Source organism: Paraphaeosphaeria sporulosa, assembly GCF_001642045.1.
Source record: "Paraphaeosphaeria sporulosa strain AP3s5-JAC2a unplaced genomic scaffold CC84scaffold_2, whole genome shotgun sequence".
Classification (NCBI taxonomy): Eukaryota; Fungi; Ascomycota; class Dothideomycetes; order Pleosporales; family Didymosphaeriaceae; genus Paraphaeosphaeria; species Paraphaeosphaeria sporulosa.
The window spans coordinates 3,287,263-3,306,339 of NW_017253361.1; the positions used below are offsets into that span (position 1 = coordinate 3,287,263).

Sequence of the window (19,077 nt, forward strand, 5' to 3'; positions counted from 1 at the left end):
TCAATCGAGGCATCACACTACTTGTATTTCGAGGAGGTTCTGAAGAATTTGTATCTTTCAATTGGTGTCTTAACTATACTGTTCAGTATGTGCATGAGACTGGATACCTCCACCACGTAGTACCATCTTCATGTACAGTGACACCTAGCCCGCAAATGCGCATTCCACAGACTCCTTCCGCGTGCTTGTCAATGTCCTTTTTGAACATTCGACGATGGCGTCCTAGGTCACCTAGTTGCCCTCGGTACTGGTCAGCTCAGTATACGCCGTTTATATGGATGCTGGTACAAACTTTTCAACCTCTACATCCCTTTATGGAAGTCCAGCTTCAAGATTTCACCGAAGTGCGTAATACCTTGAGGGGACACGACGTCGCCTAAAAATTTGCCCGGGATTGTGGGAACGGTATGCTTCTTCGCAGGTTGATGCTGCTGAGGTCCGTCGGGGTCTAGTCGACCGGAGCTCTTGCCCTTCCTGATCCTGCCGAGCTCGTTGACAAATAGCCATGGGAAAGACATGAGTGGCATATCCTCGGGTGTCATAGAGCGGCTCAATCTGTGAGCTTCTTCAACAGCGGTTTCCACTTCTGTGGCGGTCACAGTATACATCGCCGTGACAAACGGTGCGAGGTTCTCAAACTCATGCCTGCCTGCCACGCCAGCCGCTTCGAAGCACAGATCTTGGTACCTTGTCTTGAGCAATCCGATGGTTCGTCCAAATTCCTCGGCAAAAGTGTAGTCGCGGGATTCCAGGTTGTGGGACAAGACGAAAACAGACCACGCTTCGAACTCCGTACGGATGGCATGCTTTGCCATCAATCGTCTCAGTTCTGAGTCGTATTCATACTTGATTTCTTTGGCCTTTGCAATTGCGACTGGGGAAGGTACACAAAAGTCAATAATCTTTCGGTCGAACTTGTTATCGTATCGAGGCATGAAGTCAACGAGCTGCACTTGGTCGAAGAGCATTCCCAGGACCTTCCTAGACCTGTAGAACATACGTTCTGGCTGTTTCTTATTCCTGAGAAAATGCGGCTTCTTACGTGGCCTGAGTTCGGGGTCCATTTTCGCTGGAATTCCACTTTTGGAGTAGTCCACCGCCTGTGAATGCAACTTTGCCAACTTTAGACCTGAGTCAACCGTCAGCTAATGCGTTCGTATTCGTTGGAGCAAGGATCGACGTACACTTATGATCTCTCACACCCCTGTCGCTGAAATCCGCTTGGGCCATATGTGCATTCGCTATTCGACCAAGTGAGTCATTCTTCATATGAGTGACAAAGAAATCGGTAATATCTCTGACAGTGATCGGCTTGGTTGACTCGGTCGGCTTCTCAGCCGTGAAGTCCATCGGAGGTTCGTTCACGCTTTGAGGAAGAAAGTCGTTGTCCCACAACACAATGTAATCATCGCCATCCAGGTCACCCCCAGAGCACATATTTGCAATGTCGCGATCTCCAGTCTGGGGCAAAACGACCACGTCTTTCAAATGATGCAATGCCGGTACGTCAACAGCCCGCACAACACGTACGTCGCCAGCATGGAGTGATGGGTTGCGTGCCAGGATGCATACGCCCTGGATGACTTTATAGTGGCCCTTCTTTCCGGTCTTGGCATCTTCAACCGTGTCCGTAATTTGCAAAAAGATCTCGGGTAGTGTCGCCATCTTCTGCTCCCTGGTAGCGTCGAGTAGAGATTGTGGATCATCGTAGTGACCTTGCAGGGTTGCCGTCTCGTCTACGCAGCCAAGGACATATGCACCCTCCTCGATCATGATTCGGGCCTTCTCCTTAAGATATTTGATATGATATGCACGCCATAACTGGAGCAGTGACATCATGAAAGGCTCTTGGCTTTGCATGAATCCGTCAATAACCATTCCAGCCATGGTCAGTGTCGTCTGATTCAGGTCGATATTGCGTTGAAGTTTCTCAAGTGCAACATCTTCCTCCATTGTCGCTCTCTCGAGATCGTTGACCATTTTCTGCTGCTTTTGAATGAACACAGCACCTGGGACACCCAGAGTAGACAGAATTATGATCAGTTGACGGTTGAAAGTGGCTACTGAAAGAGCTGAAGCTCTAATAATTTCTAGTCCCACATTTTGCGCCTCAAATTTGTATTGGCTTGGGCGTATATGAACAACGTGACCTGTAATGCCAGGGTCTAGAGCCAATACACCTTTGCATCCAGCCAAGCGGAACTGGTAAAGAGAAGGAGGGTCATGGAAGGCGTGTGGTAGACCTAGTTCTTCTGCAGCCATCTGGGCCAGAAAAGTTGAGATCTTTCCAACACCATCCGTGAAGCAATATCCGTTCCGCTCTATGTCTTGGATCTCCTCAATCTTGACGTTAACGCTCTTGATTGCACGTGTGGTCGAGAAACATTGTCCAAGACGGGCTCCATACTTTGCTGCAATTCTGATATGGTCGAACTTCCCCATTGACCGGCGGATATCATCGGCGGATTTCGATGGCGTAGGTGCGTAGAAGTATGCACCCCGTTCTCTAAACTGTGAGTTACCAAAAGCAAGAAATTCATAATAGCGACCAGCGACCACGACGCCGTTTGTCATCGCCCTTGTCACTCGGTCGAAGACTGCGTCATAGGAATCGTTATCTGGGGCGAACAGAGTGCCCTCGGTCTTCTCGTCGGTGAATCTCACCCGTATGAAGCGATCGGCATCGGCAAGATGTTTTCGAATGATGCGGTTTGATGTTTCGATTGCAGGTTGGCCAACGTGGATTAATGTTGGTGTAATGTTTGCCGATCTTGAGAGGATGCAGTAGCTTGGAAGTTTTCTGGCATGTGCTGGCTTGCGGGACTTGTTGAACATTTCCATTGGATCGAAGTATTCTTGCTTGTCGTTCATAGCTTTTTCAAGCATGTTCACAGCTTCAACAGAGCTCATCAACCCAAGCCGCTCCAGAAATTCTCGGTTAATGTTATGCTCCCGAAGCACCCCATTTGATAGACATGCCTCCAATTGGTAGCGAACATCAAAGGGAAGGTGCATCTGACCGGCCACTAGCTCGTGGAAGGCAGTCTCTTGAAAGGTAGAGCCCCGGAGGTGCGGATGGGTCCCAGAGATCTCTTCTTCCAATAATGACCAGATAGCTGGAGCGGTACCTTTGATTATGCTGTAATCTTGGACAGTCGTGATGTGGATGCCGTGGTCCGCGAGAGTAGCTTTGGTCCTAATGTATTTGGGATCGGCGAAGATAGCAGCGTCGAATGTCACTCGGTAAGTGGTCCAACGACCAATGTCGATAACGGGAGTTTCCTTGCGATTCATCACTGGAGCCGGCGCAAATTCTTCGCGAGTCTTTCGGTCCACAATATCTGTTTGCCGGTACCAGAGCCCTTGGCTCTGGCCGTAGCTCTGGCTTCGGCTCCGAAGAGGACTCTGATCTTGTCGCCCTTGAGCTTGGCCTTTCTGCATCCAGAACATGGGAGGCTACGAAGCGCGTCAGTATGTGTAGGCTACATTCGCTCCTCTTTGAGCGTAACGTCGTACATACCGACTTGAATGGTATGATCAACGAATTCTCCACCTTATATATAGTCTCAATGAGGGACAAGGGTAGCTGGAACTTGAGGTTCTCGCGCCCCGCATCAATCAGCAAAGGAAATTGGATCTCTATCTCCTTGAAGTCGCCAGATTTGAGCGTGAACCTGACTGTGCGTACGGCCCCGACAGTTTGCATGATTTGCATCGTACGTCCGGAGACGGCGACACCGAAGTCGATCGAATTTCCAAAGAGAGTGGACATGTTTGCCGCTTGTGGTGGCGGCACCGGAGACGCGGACGCAGGTTGCGGTCGTTGACGCATCTTCCGTGTTGTTGTATCTCCGTATGGCTTCAGAGAGCAGAGCTGTAGGGTCAGGGATTCGTTTGCAATCTAGCGCTCTTGCTTTTGTTTGCTTCGCGTTACTGATTGAGAAAGAGCGCTAGCGAGTGAACGGGTAGCTGCACTTGCAGTATGCACACAGAGATCTGTGTACGCAGCGAACACAGGAGAAGCTTAGTCAAGGTAAGAGGACGAATCGGAGACGGTTGCGCATGCTCTACGTCGGAATAATAGCGCACATAATGAATATAACCCAGCCAAGTGAGAGCCACGATACCATCAACGGGCAGCAGCGTGGCTGGTACAGACAGTCTCATAGCTAAGAATGATCGCTCAAAAGGCGCATGGTCTTTCAGCATCCGCTATACACACATGAGCTGCGTTTGTGCTATTTCCAACCATGTCCAGGAAGTTTTAAAGTTCTGTTATCGAGCCATCTTCCTGCCGCCATGTCCCGGTTCCTGCAGCGAACTTTCCAGGGGTGAAGGGCGTACCTGCTGCAAAGGACATCTCAAAATCTTCTTCGCCACTCCCTCGAGAGCTACCACGCCGCTTTCTCAAGGGTAGATTCTGTCTACCCGCTTCGTCTTTTCGCTCAGTTACGGAAACACCGACAGTTGTGAGTCTCCGATTTGGGGATATCGGTCGTAGAGCGGAGCGCTTCGCTTGAGGCCTTTTTATCGTCTTTGATGTCATGCAAGGGTTGTTGTATGACACTTGGGCCGAGAGGTCTGTGGACGTGTGTCGCGACTTCGATCGCTTTGGTGTCGACCCGTCCCGCGAAACTTGAGAACTCGACAAGAACGAGGCATCTGATAAGGGATCCAAGGCCGTGTTGGTGATTCCCTGAGTCAAGCCTGGTTGCATATCATCAACATGCTGATACGTAGCTTTCGATATACATCGGGCGGGAGTTGGTTCAGGCGCGGGCAAGCCCATTGAGGTAAATACTCTTATCTGCCAGGCCCTCAACCCCTCGAGCTCATTCTCTTTCGTGAGACATTCCTGTGAAAGCTCCTGAATCTGGAGTTGAAGAGGTGGGATGGATGCTTGAACGCGCTCGAATTCTTGTCGAGTGTCATCGTAAGCTTCCTATAACGTAAAATAACAAGGTTAGCTTTATTCTGGGAACCAAGCTTGTTGATATGGGTGCCTTTAATAAGTACTGTAGTCGTGTGCGCCAAGATAACATGCTCTGGGATGGCTTGTAAAGCAGAACACAACGCTACAAGACATCGGATCTCGCCCAAGTTCTATGTCCATGATCTCTCTTAATCATGATCACACTGGCACTGAAATGAGCTTTTACTCACATGTAAACGATGATATTCTTCAGCAGCTTTCGAGGCCGCGGCTTCGAGATCACTTTCACATTGAGCCTCGACTTCTTGCAAAGCTTTAGTCGAGGACTGAGCGAGTTCGTGGTGACGAATTTGTAAATCTAAATACACATGCAAGATCAGTACGATGGCCAATGATTGATATACAAGGAACATTACCTTCAAGTCTTTCGATGGTCATGGCCAAGTTAGTTCTTGTCTGTTGTAGATCACTTTCCAAAATAGTAACCTTTTGGGTAATTCGAACTAGCTCCTCCTTCTTCTCAACAGCAGCTTGCTTTCCTTCGTTTAACTCGCGCTCGGCTTCCCTTAGACGAGCCTGGAGATTGTTGCAATGATCTTCTAGCCGGACGTGATCCTGTCGTTGATCTTCAACAATGTCTTTTTCTTTCTCGAAACGGTTCTGCAGATCGTTGTACTGACCGACGAGTTCAGACCTTGCGGCTTCATCTTTCGCAAGCTTATCGCTAAGTGCAACCGTCTTCTCGCGTAGTGTTGGTATTTCTTTTTGATAATTCTCAATGGTCTCCTCGTGTTGAAGGATGACGGACCTCAGATGCATCTCTTTGTAGTTGTAAGCCTCTTCAGCTTCATGAAGAGCAGTGTGCGCCTGATAATTAGACTTTTCCAGCTGAATCCGTAAGTCTTCCAGTCTAGAGGAAAGCTCGTCGTTGTCCTTCTCCAACCGGGCTTTTTCTGCATCGAGGGTACCAAGGAACAAATTGTCGTCCATACGTTTCTGTTCAAGAGATTCCACGCATGCTTGAGCTTGGCGTAGCTCTTCCGTGAGTGCTTTTATTTTCTCCCGCTCGGAACGAAGCGGGCCTTCAACGTTGTCACATCGGTTTTCTAAGTCCTGGCAGATCTGCGCTACCGCCCGAATAAGTGAATCCTGTTGGTAAGAAGCTTGATTTTCCAGTTCATGTTTGAGGCGACTTCGCCAGTCTTGCAAGGGAAGGCCAGATATCGGTGTACACTCTTGCTCAAACAGGGACACCGTGGGGGCAAGTTGGCGAGGAGTGTGCGTGCATTGTATCGCAGGCAATGACAACTGGCCTTGTTTCTCAACTAATGCAGTCGCTAACCGCAATGGTATGCGCGGAGACTGTTCCGGCTCTGCAGCAACGATAGTAGTGAGTAACATAGATATTGTTGCTGAGATGAACCGTCGATGTACGATGCTGCTGTGGCTCGGGCAGAAGCTCGCTTGGTGTTCTTCATGGGTCCGAGTGCAGCATGCAAGAAATGCCTCGATCCTTGCTTGGACTCTGGGATCAGATAAGGCAGTGATTATATGGGAGCGGAATGATGCATGCCGTGAAGCTATCGCTGCTATTTCGTTAACCAAAACTGTTGCGTTTTGTACTTGCTCAACTGAAGCGGGGGAGTGATTGATCTCCAATAGCTGACTGAGAAGAGACTGTACGGAGGCCTGCTGCATACGATCCTGATGATAGTCAGTCCAGGGAAGTCTCTGGTCATGAAGCTGTACGACGGCACTTACTGCAAACAAAGGCAGCGAGAACGATAACGACGTTTGAGTCTCCATAGTGGACCAACCCTTCAAATTCACTAGCGCTGCCTCGTATGTCTCTACCACCACCGGAGATAGCTTATTCGGCCCGCCTACAACGGCATAAAAGCACAAAGCCTCACGTTGGACTGTGGGCTTCACTTCGCATCGTTGGATCTTCTCCCAAAGCTTTGATATCGTGTTTATCGAGTTCATGTCTGCGGTAGCCCAATGCTCTAATGTCCTCTGATCGACTAGCTGCAAGGCCCGGGTTGCTATTCCTATCAAAAGTCAGCATAGCTGGAAACCAATAAGAGACGAGACTAGCGCTATTCAGATCACAAGAAAACACATCTTGTTACAGCTAGCCACAAGTAGCTGGAGAAAGCTTGTACGTACTGATGCCTTGTACTGCTTCATCATCTGGGACGCTAGAGCCATCTCTGATGGCCCAGATAACGCTCAAACAAGCCAGATTGATCGTCTTTTTGCAGGCGTGTGGAGATTCGAACAACTTTCGACCTGCGGCAGTGACCCATTCTACAGAGAGATCTTTGTTCACTGTACCATCTCTAAGGCCCTCGTGAGCTCCAGGTTTATTGTCAAGAAGCTCTGGACTAGGTGCACATGACATGTTAGCGAATGGGGCTTAGTGCCGTAAGAATACACATACTGTTCTGCGAGGATTGCAATACCGAAACACCAGAGCAGCAGCATGAAGTTTTCAGGAGCAACCTTTGACTTGAGAATATGGCATAGTTGCTCATCAAAGAGCTGCTTTTCGTCGAAGGTCAGTAGAGATAGGAACCCACGACATGCTCCTTTGAGCATGTAGTATATTGGTTTCAAATTTTGAACGTTCGGCTTGCGTGATGTTTGGTCCAACACCCGCAAAAAGAACGACTGGACGCTTGCGGGTAGAGGCACAGCTTCAGGCAAAGGGTCCGCAAGGAGCTGAAGGCAGAGTCCAAGATACTTAGAGAAAGTCAGTACGATCCCCAAAAGACACATCAAGCGGTCTAAATGGCGTTAGAATGAAATCGTATGCCTACCTGTTCGAAGCTTTGTTGTGATGTATTCGCCTTCTTGAGCAACGCATCTAATAGCCCGGGGTTACGGGAGAGTAGTTCATTCTTGAACTCGAGTGATTGAGCTGCGTGGAGAGTTCAGCTAGTCAGATCAAAGTGCCAGAGAAGTCCAAGACGTACCAAGACTCTCGAGGATATTCACGCAACACTGCCACACAGGAAGGGCGTCGTAGAGGCTCGAAGCGAGCTTAGCGACGGCACAGGGGAATTGCTGGCGAATGCAGGCGCGGACGGTGAGTGCATCCGTACTAGATAAGATGCCGGCCAATTTCTAAACCTCCGACGTCAGCATGGATATTAAACATGATGTGCTGCGGAGTGGTCATGTGCGGATTGTGCAGATGCATTACGCTGGTGCGCACTTACTATCAACGAGACCGGACAGGGGGAATTGATGATCGCGGAAAGTTCCCGTGCGAGCTCTGTGTCTGTGGCTGCCATCGTGGTGCGCTGGGACGGCCGGCGGCCAAGAGGCTATGCGGTGTGAACGTTTGTTTGTTGCCGTCGCCCTAGCGACGAATGCTCTGCTCTGCGCGCTTGGGATGACTGACAATGTCGCTGTGCAGACGGATGCAAGGTTGCTTCGATTGTTCCAGGTCAATAGCTCACTGCAGCTAGCAACACACCAGGTGCGTGAATTGGTGCGCCTGTGGATGTATGCTTTCGGAATGGGCTGTGCGTGGTTGAGCGATGAGGATCGCCGACGACGAGGCGACGTGCCGATTCGCCCGCCGCAAACGCGCTCCACTCTGCCGTGTCGGTGGGATGTGCCCACCCCCACACGTATGGCGCATTGCGTCCTCCCATGTTGGGCAGCTGAGGGCGTGCATTACGAGAGCGTAATCGAGGCCCTTTTCGAATGGCATCCCAGGCCGGCAATCCGCCGCTCACCGCCCGCGTCGCTTCTCTCGTCGTGTGCCACGCTTAGAGCCTCACGCAACGGCTGCGCGTCTCCGAGGTCCAGGTACCGCGTCTGGCCCTGTGCCTCATGGCAAAAGGAATTATGCTGCGACTGCCCCTTAGCTAGAGCCTCGCCACCCAGCTCCCGCTACCTCGGGCTTTGTCTGTCGTACGTACAATATTCCCCCGCAGTAACACTGCGCGCATCCATCACGCGACAGCGCCGGTATGACATACATGGACATACATGTCGTTACGTCTCGCTACAGCATATTCCAACCCCTTCTGGAAGCGCCTGTACGTTGACATCGCCAATGCTTCCCCACAATTGCTTTTGCTTCTTCACCCCTGCAGGTGATCATGCAGCCTTCCTTGGGCGCCGCCAATCGAGCCTCGTGTCGAAAATTTTTGGTCCACGACTTGCTGTTTGGTCAGCCTGCGGCTTTGTCACTGGTCCAGCTGTATGATCTCACGGAGCAGAGCGACTGTCCCCTGTGCGTTGGCCCTCTGTAGCATACAAGCCATGCCTCGGAGAGAAAGGCGCGCCAACTGCGTGTAGTCACAAAATAGCGCTCCCCGCTTCGCCCATGCTACGGCTAGTACATATACTACCACAGCTACCCGAGGGTAGCCCGCTTGTCGCGTGCTATGTTCTTCACTCCTGCTCTCCTCGGAAACTTGCTACCCCTCTGATGGCACACAGCAACTGCTACATAGTCGTCGGATCCGATTTGGCCTGCTGTACCCAGGCCTGCCATGTTTCGTCAACCGACATTGCGGCTTAGGCTGCTTGCTTCGCCGCCCTTGATTCTGAAGCGGGGTGCTTCCCGTCACAGTGTTCGAGCCGAGCAGACAATCAAATCGAAGAGGGACCTTCCGAAAACGTCCTGGACCTCGAGCCGAGTGTTCCTCCTCGCCTCGCTGATCGGAGCCACAGCTTATTTCGGCGGCATCAACCATGACGTTGAGCGCTTTCCACTGCCCTGGCGCCGCTCCAAGGCGCCTCAGTATGCCTCAAAATCACAGATGGAGAAGGTTTGACTGAACAATCTAGACTCAGTCGTCCGCTAACCAATCTTTAGGCAATTGTGGAGCTGAGGTCGGCCCTGGGTGAAGATGCCATTAGCACAGACGATGAAGATCTGCTTCGTCACGGCTACTCAGAATGGTCGTCCATCAACATTGATCAGCTACCCGTGGCTGTGGCGTATCCTCAATCTACAGAAGAAGTATCGATGATCGCAAAGACCTGTCTCAAATATAAGATACCCATGAGTAGGTGGTGCAGTAATTTCGGTTGGACAGATGCTGATCATGTGCAGTACCGTACTCTGGTGGATCAAGCTTAGAGGCCAATTTCTCTGCACCTTACGGTGGCATGAGCATCGATTTCACGCATATGGACAGGATTCTAGCTCTACATGCTGACGAGTAAGCGAGAATAGCATGACTCGTTGTACAAGAAGCTGACCAGAGACGCTTAGTATGGATGTGGTTGTGCAACCCTCTGTCTCGTGGATGAGCTTAAACGAAGATATCAAGGACTCTGGTTTATTCTTTCCTGTCGATCCTGGCCCATCCGTATGTACCACTCCAAGAATCTGCCCATATTTCGTATTGATCTTGGCGTAGGCAAAAATTGGTGGTATGGTAGGAACCAGTTGCAGGTGCGTTTACAACGACATATTTACCTGCAATGCTGAACGTGAACTAGTGGTACGAATGCCGTCCGGTATGGGACTATGAAAGATTGGGTTATCAATCTGACCGTGGTTCTTGCCGACGGAAAGATTATCAAAACAAGGAAACGGCCGCGGTGTGTATTCCCTGGAAAGATTTTTCGCATGCACTGACACGTACCAGCAAATCTGCTGCCGGGTATAATTTGACAAACTTGTTCATAGGCTCCGAGGGTACACTCGGCATAGTTACAGAGATCACGCTCAAGTTAACGGTAGTACCCCAGGAGACAAGCGTGGCGGTCGTGACATTTCCTACGATTCGTGATGCGGCAGCTGCAGCATCGAAGGTCATGCGAGCGGGAATACCAGTGGCAGCGATGGAAATAATGGACGACGTGCAAATGGGCGTAGTCAACAAGGCAGGCTCTACAACCAAAAAGTGGAAAGAAATGCCTACCATGTTTTTCAAGTTAGTACAATCGGACCAATCGCATATTGGCAGACCATGCATGCTAATCGGCAATCTAGGTTCTCTGGCACTAAAGCAGGGGTGAGTATAGCCTAGGATCTACCACTTCCCAGAACGGAACTGACTGCATCCAAAAAGGTACAAGAGAACGTCAAACTGGTCAAGGCGATTGCCAAGACACACAAAAGCGGTGATTTTGAATTCGCAGTCGATGCCCAAGAGCAGAAGACTCTGTGGTCAGCCAGGAAAGAGTCGCTCTGGAGCATGCTTGCGCTTCGCCGGGAAGGTGACGAGGTCTGGTCGACTGATGTCGCCGTGCCTCTCTCACGGCTACCTGATATAATCGGTCAGTAATGTGACAGCCTTCTCGACAAGCTGCTAACCTGCATGTAGAGGTCTCAAAGACAGAACTGGATTCTCTGGGCCTATTTGCGAGCATCCTCGGACACATTGGAGACGGAAATTTCCACGAGAGTATCATGTACAACAGCAAGGACCCCAAAGAAAGAGCCGCCGTTGAGAAGTGTGTCAAAGATATGGTAGATCGTGCTCTCGAGATGGAAGGCACGTGCACAGGAGAACATGGTATCGGCTTGGGTAAGAAGGATTCGCTCATGAAGGAGTTGGGGCTTGATACGATAAACGTCATGAAGAGCATCAAGGGCGCGTTGGATCCGCATTGGCTGATGAACCCGGGGAAAATCATGGACGTGCCGTCCTGAAAGATGCATGAGGATGGAGTTTGCCTTTCTCGGTTTTTCACTTGTCTCCTCCAAAAGCCCCTTCAAAAGCATCTGCAGGTCATGCGTTCTCAATATTGCATATAGAAGGGGATGCTTGTGTGATTTGAAAATGCGAATCGATTTGTTCATTTCGGGCTTCGATGCCAACAGGCTGTTGTGCTATCGCGTGAGCTCCGCAATCGGAGGTCGTGTTCTTTCTTCCTCCGATCTAACCCCACTAGCACCCCGCCCTGCGTCACGGCAGCACATGGAAAGTAATCGGGGAGTGAGTCCAGTCCAGTCACACACCACACAATACACAATGGATGCTGAACACTTCACATCAAAGACCAGCAACTTCCCCAAGAAGAAGTGCGGTACGCAAGGCGTCAATCGCGTAACAAAGCAATGCTAATGAAAGTTGCCAGGCGTTCTCGGCGCGACAGGCTCGGTCGGCCAACGTTTCATTCTGCTACTTGCGCTCCACCCACACTTCGAGCTGCACGCCGTAGGTGCCTCAGAACGATCGGCGGGTAAAAAGTACAAGGATGCGGTGAAATGGAAACAGGCGCTGCCGTTCAATGAGCGCATAGGCAACTTGGTCGTCAAAAAGTGCGTGGCAGAAGAATTCGCAGATTGCGATCTCGTATTCTCAGGCCTCGACAGCGATGTTGCGGGTCAAGTTGGTACGCGCTATATCAGTATAGACAAAACACGGAGGCTAATATAGCTGCAGAAATGGACTTCCTGAAGGCCAATCTCGCTGTCTTCTCCAACGCAAAGAACTACCGCCGCGATCCCCTCGTCCCGCTCGTCGTCCCGACAGTCAACCTGCCACATCTTGATGTCATTCCGCACCAAAGAAAACACCATGGACTGGAGAAAGGTTTCTTGGTGTGCAATTCGAACTGCGCCGTCATCGGTATAGTTATTCCGTTCGCCGCACTCCAAGCCAAGTTCGGGCCCGTAGACCAGGTCTCGGTCGTCACCATGCAAGCCGTCTCCGGCGCTGGATATCCTGGCGTCAGCAGCATGGACATCATCGACAATGTTGTGCCCTTTATTTCGGGTGAGGAGGATAAGCTCGAGACGGAGGCGCAGAAGATATTAGGCTCCGTCAACGGCGAAGTGACTGGCTTCGTAGACCAGCCCATGAAGATCTCCGCCGCATGTAACCGCGTTCCAGTCCTTGATGGACACACAGCATGTGTATCGTTGCGTTTCCAGCAGAGGCCTCCGCCGAGCGCCGAACAGGTCAAGCAGGCGATGAGGGAGTACGTATCCGACGTGCAAAAGCTGGGATGCCCTTCTGCACCCAGCAGGGCAATTGCAGTGATGGACGAACCGGACCGCCCGCAACCTAGGTTGGATCGTGAGACTGATAGAGGCTATGCGGTCAGTGTTGGACGCATCCGAGAAGACGAAGCCGGCATCTTTGACATCAAATTCGTTGCTCTTAGCCACAATAGTGAGTCCCTATGCCGAAAGGCTACGTTGTTCTAGCCACCGTACTAACACTTTATAGCCGTCATCGGTGCGGCTGGTTCCTCCATATTGAACGCCGAAGCCGCGGTATTAAAGGGATACGCATAGACACATAGATAGCGCCTAGCTCCGGCGTGTGAAATGTGAGAAGCGTGAGACATTTGATGTTCCGCATAGTTCCATAGCACAAGATACAACAGATTTGACCGACAAATGCCAGTAGAGTAGTCCCTGCGAGTAAAAGGGTGGGTTTTGCTGTAGGCAAAAATAAGACGAGTAAAGCTGTGACAACTATCCGATCTCCAAAATTATTCATCATGTATTTGCGGTACGCTCTGGTTCTTGCACATGTGCCGATATGGAAGATTTGACTGCTCAGTTAACGCGACAAGGTATGATCAATCGCATTATTGATCATATCTTGTCGCGCGCGGTGCATGGATTCGGCACGTCGACGAGCACACCCAGTCCACAAAGCGGCACCTGATCATATGCGCGGTGCAAACAGAGGAGGATGTTCGGTGACTTTGCGCACGGCCCCGTCGGTCTTGGCCATCGCTAGTGCGCTCGCTACACTACTCGCACTCAGGCTTTTTGCTTCACGACCACGAAACTTCCTTCGACAACACTAACCACCCAACAACACAGCAAATATGGGACGTGGACCGTAAGTCGAATCTCCTGAAAGCGCATTGCGCGCAATGGCACCTGCACCTTTTTCGAAAGCTACGGCACCTTTCCGTCCGGGCATCTTCACTAATTCGCGACGACAGTAAGAAGCACCAGAAGCGCCTCAGCGCGCCCTCGCACTGGCTTCTCGACAAGCTCTCCGGTGCTTATGCCCCCAAGGCTTCGCCCGGTCCCCACAAGCTTCGCGACTCGTTGCCCCTCGTTATCTTCCTGCGAAACCGCTTGAAGTACGCCCTCAATGCTCGTGAGGTCAAGTCGATCCTCATGCAGCGCCTCGTCAAGGTCGACGGCAAGGTCCGCACCGACTCCACCTTCCCCGCTGGATTGATGGATGTCATCACCATCGACAAGACTGGCGAGAACTTCCGCCTTGTCTTCGACACCAAGGGCCGATACACCGTGCACAGGATAACTGGCGAGGAGGCCGCATACAAGCTGGGCAAGGTCAAGCGTGTCCAGCTCGGCCGTGGCGGCATTCCCTACTGTGTTACGCATGACGCACGAACGTGAGTTTGTCGCATCTATCAGCCGTTGGGCACAGTTTGGGCAAGGTGCTGAGGATATCTTCTCGAAAGAGAGAGATCATCGGCACCAAGCACTAGACCAGGCTCTGGCTGTGTAAAAACACACATACTGAACGAGACAGGATCCGTTACCCCGACCCTGCCATCAAGGTCAACGACACCGTCAAGATTGACCTCGCCACTGGCAAGATCACCGATTTCATCAAGTTCGACACTGCCGTCATTGTCATGATCACTGGCGGTCACAACATGGGTCGTGTCGGTGTCGTCACCCACCGTGAGCGCCACGATGGAGGCTTCAACATTGTGCACGTCAAGGACGCCGTGGACAACGAGTTCACCACCCGTGAGAGCAACGTCTTGTGAGTATTGTCCATTTTATCTTAGATGCGCAACCGCTAATTCCAACACAGCGTCATTGGCCGTGAGAAGCCATGGGTCAGCCTTCCCAAGGGTAAGGGCGTCAAGCTCTCCATCTCTGAGGAGCGTGACCGCCGCCGGGCCCAGGCTCTGGCTGGTCACTAGAGGAAGAAAGTCGTAGCAGTGAATGCCGTGTGAAAGGCATGCGTAGATGATAAACGAGTTGTGTGCATGCTGGGATTCCCAGAATAGGCGTTGGTCACTCCAAGGGATATGAAGGGAACTGGGACACTGCAGAGTGCGCATAACGATGGTCCTTTAAAAAGAATCAAACATTTCAACTTCACGATGTGCTTGTGTCAAAAATGACGGTGCATGTTTTAGGTTGGGCAGACAAGGGTTTGAGCCGTCGCGGCTGCGTGGAGCACGAGATTGGGGGCTTAACGGTCCGGCTGTGTGATCCAATAGGGGGATTGCCACCCCAGCGTGCGGCTCTTCCTGAAGCACATGTTCCTTGAATGTGGACGAGGCGTCTAACCGCTAAGAAGATGGCGACGCTCATCTCCCGTCTGGCAGCGGACTGCGTATGAGAGCCTCATGGATCGCGCAAGCCAACATGGAGCACGGTGGGTGCACAGAAGCACAAAGGTGTCTGTTGGCGAGCCGCAGGATGGCGCTATGAGTGATCCCGGTTGGATTCCCAGGAATCCAATCTCGTATCTTGTGCACTAGCCCAGCGCCGCGTGGTGGACCTCTGAGCACGACTTGCGCCAGGCGCCCGCCTCCCCCACAGATTCCAGTCGCAACAGCTCCGCTGCAAACGGCGCTTCTCACGTCGCTCGTCGCCCGTCGCCTATCTTTCGCTGCGCAGACACCGCATTCACAATCGCAATCGGCATGCTGCCCCGGTTCTGCGCTCTTCAGGCACGGTCATTCGCTTGTCAGAGACGTCGCGCGTAGAGCGTACGGCCCATCTCCGTCTCATCTGGCTGTCTGAGCGCGACCGCCGCACATCCACCCGCCGCGCGCGCGCGTCTCCTCCACCTCTGCACAGCAGCTGCAAGACCGGTCGCCTCTGCTGAGGCTGGACTTCGCCAGGCCCCGACCCTCTTCGTCAACATGCTGCGACCGGCCACTCCCTTGTCGATACTCTTCTTCGCGGCCTTTGCGCTGCTTCTCCTGTCCACCATCTCCACGCCCATAATCGGAGGCATTCCGCTCGCTACCTTCCGCGGTGTTCGCTTTGGCACCTTTGGCTACTGCGATGGCAACAACTGCAAGGGGCCAATGATTGGCTACGATACCGGTACGTAGGAGCTCCAACGACGAGACGGTCGCGTGGAGACACTGCTGTTGACCACCGCTGACGATGAGCCAATGTAGACAACCTCTTTGGCACCGATACGCCAGATTCCGAATTCTCGCTGCCCTCGGCGACTCGTCACTCGCTTTCTTCGATCCTTATCGTGCATCCTGTGGCTGCGCTCATGACGCTGATATGTTTTGGCCTCGCCGTAGCCGCACACTTCCATTCTCCCGCTCACTCGCCGCGCTTCCTGCTCGCGCTGCTGATCTTCACGTTCCCTACGCTACTTGTATCGTTGCTCGCGTTTCTGGTCGATATTCTGCTCTTCGTCCCGCACCTTGCATGGGGAGGATGGATCGTGTTGGCAGCCACCATCATTATCGTCGCGAGCGGCGTGGTCACCTGCGCCATGAGGCGAACCTTGGTCAGTCGCAAGGCGAGGAAGCGAAGGATTGCAGAGAATGCGGAGATGAACGGCCAGAACTACTACGCAAGTCGAAATGGCGATGGGATCAATACCACCACTGTTGAGGCGTTGCCAAAGGCTGAATCTCCGCCTCCCATGTCTGGCGAAACAATGCACTCTGACAATTCAAAGAAGACGGGATTTGCATCATATGAAGTTCAAAGGACCGGCATGCAGGACGATACCATCCCACTCAACGCTCGTAATCCCTCACTCAAGACCACCAGCAGCGCTCGCTCGGATGACAGGTCGGTACCCCCTGGCCGTGCTCCCTCTGGCCGCGGACGACCGCCGGTCGATCAATACGGAAACCCAATTCCGCCCATGCCAAATGACTCTTACGTTATGCAAAATGCACCCCGGATGGGACCTCCGCCTGGCAGAGGAGGACCATACGGTCGTGGGAGAGGAGGGCCCAGAGGCGGTTACGGACCGCGAGGAGGATATGGGCCACCACCCAGAGGCGGTATGCGAGGACCACCACCACCAGGTTGGAATGGAGGTGCCCGAGCAGGACCAGGAAACGTTGGACGAGGTCCTCCCCCACCTGGATATAACAATGACATGTACAGTCAAGGCGCGCCCTCTGGACCTTACAATGCACGTGGTCCGTTGCCAGCTACGCAACAGCGGATGCCGATTGGTCAAGCTATCGAAATGGACTCGAGGAACGGTGGGAATCAGAGCTATGGATTGCGTGAGAGTGATGGGGATGTGCAGGGAATGCTCGCATTACAACAAGGTGGATTTCCTGCGCAGGCTCCACAACGTCGACCGTCGGGGCCAATGAGCCCGTCGTCAGAATACTCCACGCAGGAAGAGTCTCGTCCTGTGGTGGCCACCGCAGGGTGGCACAACAACTCTGATCAGACAATTCCAACAAATAGCAGCAACAGTCGCGGTCTGTCACCCATTCAGGATTCTCCTGTCGAACTCCCCGCGCAGTTGTCAACAGTCGGGGCACCTAGTAACCAACGGACGTCAGACTATTACTACGAAGACGTGGACCCCAAATTTGCGGAGCCTCCACCCAACGCAGGCCGTCCTGGCGTTCTTCCCTCTGCATTGGTTCCTGGTGGACCCCCGAATCCGCCTTTCAACCACTCCAACAATAACTCAAGCCCTTCACTAAACACGAGTGACCCGAATCTTCTACGACATTCATTTGAAGACGACGGCTCTCGGTCTCCGGCAGCATCAGAGACCTCTCATTTCACATCAGTCTCCCAACGAGGGGTCAATCCCAATTGGAGACCGCCGCCCGGTTAGTCTCCGTTCTAACATGCCCACTTCTCTTTAATCAGCTGACGGTGTTTGATCCACAGGTCCTCCAATGCCCGCGGGCCCATATGGTCCCTATGGACAACGACGTCCCTTGAGACCAGAAGATGTGATATTGCAAGCGAACGCTGCCAACCCTGATTTTGCGATACCAGGGGCCGGTCCGCCAGGTAGAGGTGGAGGCCGAGGCAGGGGAGGCCGAGGCGGCATCAATCCTATGGCCAACGTCGGTCTAGGAGCAGGACGGTCAGTCAAACCTGGATCAGAATCGATCGAAAGCCTATGCTAATCTGTACACGCAGATACCCTGGCGCTAGTGCTATTTAATGCTCAGCGCAGCCACACCACGTCAACTCCACGGACATGGAGCCCACCACTATACCGTAGGGAGCCTCCCTATGATGCCATTGCTCCACTCCATGAGGAGCTCATCTCGTTCGAACTATTCTGATTCCTCTTTCTGTTGGCTGTATCGACGCAGCTTTTCGACCTGGAATTCATGTACAAAGACTTTAACTACTTCTCGACCGACATACAGCCCGGAGACAAATGCTTGGCGATTTCCAATCTTCGCGCGTGGGCGATGGAGCATTTTCTCAGCCTGTACAAGGTCTCTATTATAGCCGCGACGTTAATTTCACGATCCGACGAAGCCTTATTCCAGAGGTTTCTTTATTGGAGGGCCTCACGGCACTGCATTTCTTTGCTTCAAGAACAACACGGCGGGGAAAAACTCGAGCGCGATTGGGCGACATCTGGAGTAAACTTGTTTGACTCTACCCTGCCCCCATTGTAAACGATGGCATTGAGGCCTTCGTTATCTGCTGTTTGCAGACCTAATCTACGGCCCACGAACATATTCTTGGCTCCGCAACATAGCCTGGTTGCGTTGGGCGACACGAATTGTATTTGTTCAAATCGTGTGTCTTTGCCTTTTCCTCGACCGCTCTTTGTGAAGCGGTCGTTTTGGGCAGCAATTACGAAAGCTGATGTATGAAGTCATATCTGGGTATGCGAGCAGAAGTTGGCCCGCATATAGACGCACATGTCTGGACAAGCAATGGCACACATCTACGTTCATGCTGGCATGCTCAATAAGGATTTTGGGAGGGCAGGGCGTGGTACGGTTTGCTTGGGTTTGGAATGATGGGGTGTGTGATGGTGGTACATACGTCAGCTTACATTACGTACATACATTGTGCTTTAAGAGCAACTTTCAGCTGCTGCCCTCCCACGTTGTGATTTCGTAAAGCGATATGTGAATGCAAAAGAACAGGAAGAAGTCCGTATGTCTTGCTGTCCAAGTCGAGTCCGTCTGTCTTGCGTAGTCGCGCTCGGGCCGCATGACGCAGCTGACCTGATGCACCTCCGCCAACAGCTCCGCAGTCCGAGACCGACCAC

The 19,077-nt window shown here is 52.2% G+C and overlaps 6 protein-coding genes across 6 annotated transcripts; 4 read left to right on the plus strand and 2 right to left on the minus strand.

The window, feature by feature from the left end:
• Nucleotides 1-302: 302 nt before the first annotated feature.
• CC84DRAFT_1138943 (RdRP-domain-containing protein) lies at nt 303-3,832 on the minus strand (the record flags this gene model as incomplete). The annotated part of the gene is made up of 4 exons (XM_018176214.1): nt 303-1,129; nt 1,185-1,311; nt 1,366-3,456; nt 3,521-3,832. The coding sequence occupies 4 exons, from the start codon at nt 3,830-3,832 to the stop codon at nt 303-305; spliced, it is 3,357 nt and encodes a 1,118-aa protein (XP_018040785.1).
• A 301-nt stretch (nt 3,833-4,133) lies between these two features.
• Nucleotides 4,134-8,448, minus strand: CC84DRAFT_1112697 (uncharacterized protein). Its single transcript, XM_018175326.1, has 10 exons — nt 8,343-8,448; nt 8,158-8,265; nt 7,912-8,062; nt 7,756-7,856; nt 7,377-7,678; nt 7,103-7,320; nt 6,695-6,984; nt 5,350-6,637; nt 5,164-5,291; nt 4,134-4,942 (listed from the first exon to the last, which is right to left on the minus strand). The coding sequence occupies exons 2-10, from the start codon at nt 8,230-8,232 to the stop codon at nt 4,265-4,267; spliced, it is 3,231 nt and encodes a 1,076-aa protein (XP_018040786.1). The 5' UTR covers nt 8,233-8,265; nt 8,343-8,448; the 3' UTR covers nt 4,134-4,264.
• A 705-nt stretch (nt 8,449-9,153) lies between these two features.
• Nucleotides 9,154-11,711, plus strand: CC84DRAFT_1161370 (D-lactate dehydrogenase mitochondrial precursor). The gene is made up of 10 exons (XM_018177716.1): nt 9,154-9,726; nt 9,774-9,966; nt 10,014-10,122; nt 10,176-10,272; nt 10,324-10,358; nt 10,406-10,507; nt 10,555-10,842; nt 10,902-10,923; nt 10,981-11,188; nt 11,236-11,711. Exons 1-10 carry the CDS (start codon nt 9,448-9,450, stop codon nt 11,562-11,564), a joined length of 1,662 nt encoding a protein of 553 aa, XP_018040787.1. The 5' UTR covers nt 9,154-9,447; the 3' UTR covers nt 11,565-11,711.
• Nucleotides 11,712-11,886: 175 nt separating this feature from the next.
• Nucleotides 11,887-13,157, plus strand: CC84DRAFT_1193877 (aspartate-semialdehyde dehydrogenase; the record flags this gene model as incomplete). Its single annotated transcript, XM_018181330.1, has 4 exons — nt 11,887-11,941; nt 11,993-12,250; nt 12,301-13,032; nt 13,090-13,157. 4 exons carry the CDS (start codon nt 11,887-11,889, stop codon nt 13,155-13,157), a joined length of 1,113 nt encoding a protein of 370 aa, XP_018040788.1.
• A 545-nt stretch (nt 13,158-13,702) lies between these two features.
• On the plus strand, nt 13,703-14,935 carry CC84DRAFT_1256259 (ribosomal protein S4e; the record flags this gene model as incomplete). The annotated part of the gene is made up of 4 exons (XM_018184606.1): nt 13,703-13,716; nt 13,823-14,245; nt 14,386-14,625; nt 14,677-14,935. 4 exons carry the CDS (start codon nt 13,703-13,705, stop codon nt 14,786-14,788), a joined length of 789 nt encoding a protein of 262 aa, XP_018040789.1. The 3' UTR covers nt 14,789-14,935.
• An 807-nt stretch (nt 14,936-15,742) lies between these two features.
• On the plus strand, nt 15,743-18,003 carry CC84DRAFT_1184459 (pali-domain-containing protein; the record flags this gene model as incomplete). The annotated part of the gene is made up of 4 exons (XM_018180749.1): nt 15,743-15,929; nt 16,007-17,659; nt 17,721-17,922; nt 17,979-18,003. 4 exons carry the CDS (start codon nt 15,743-15,745, stop codon nt 18,001-18,003), a joined length of 2,067 nt encoding a protein of 688 aa, XP_018040790.1.
• Nucleotides 18,004-19,077: the final 1,074 nt, after the last annotated feature.

What these genes read in the sequence shown, in the direction of transcription:
- CC84DRAFT_1161370 (XM_018177716.1), top strand. Translation starts at nt 9,448, where the DNA reads ATGTTTCGTCAACCGACATTGCGGCTTAGGCTGCTTGCTTCGCCGCCC. An exon ending in ATGGTAGGAACCAGTTGCAG is followed by an intron (nt 10,359 to 10,405) that starts GTGCGTTTACAA and finishes AACGTGAACTAG; the next exon opens with TGGTACGAATGCCGTCCGGT. An exon ending in ACGGCTACCTGATATAATCG is followed by an intron (nt 11,189 to 11,235) that starts GTCAGTAATGTG and finishes ACCTGCATGTAG; the next exon opens with AGGTCTCAAAGACAGAACTG.
- CC84DRAFT_1112697 (XM_018175326.1), bottom strand. Translation starts at nt 8,232, where the DNA reads ATGGCAGCCACAGACACAGAGCTCGCACGGGAACTTTCCGCGATCATC. An exon ending in CCTGTCCGGTCTCGTTGATA is followed by an intron (nt 8,063 to 8,157) that starts GTAAGTGCGCAC and finishes TCGGAGGTTTAG; the next exon opens with AAATTGGCCGGCATCTTATC. An exon ending in AAGAATATCATCGTTTACAT is followed by an intron (nt 4,943 to 5,163) that starts GTGAGTAAAAGC and finishes TTTACGTTATAG; the next exon opens with GAAGCTTACGATGACACTCG.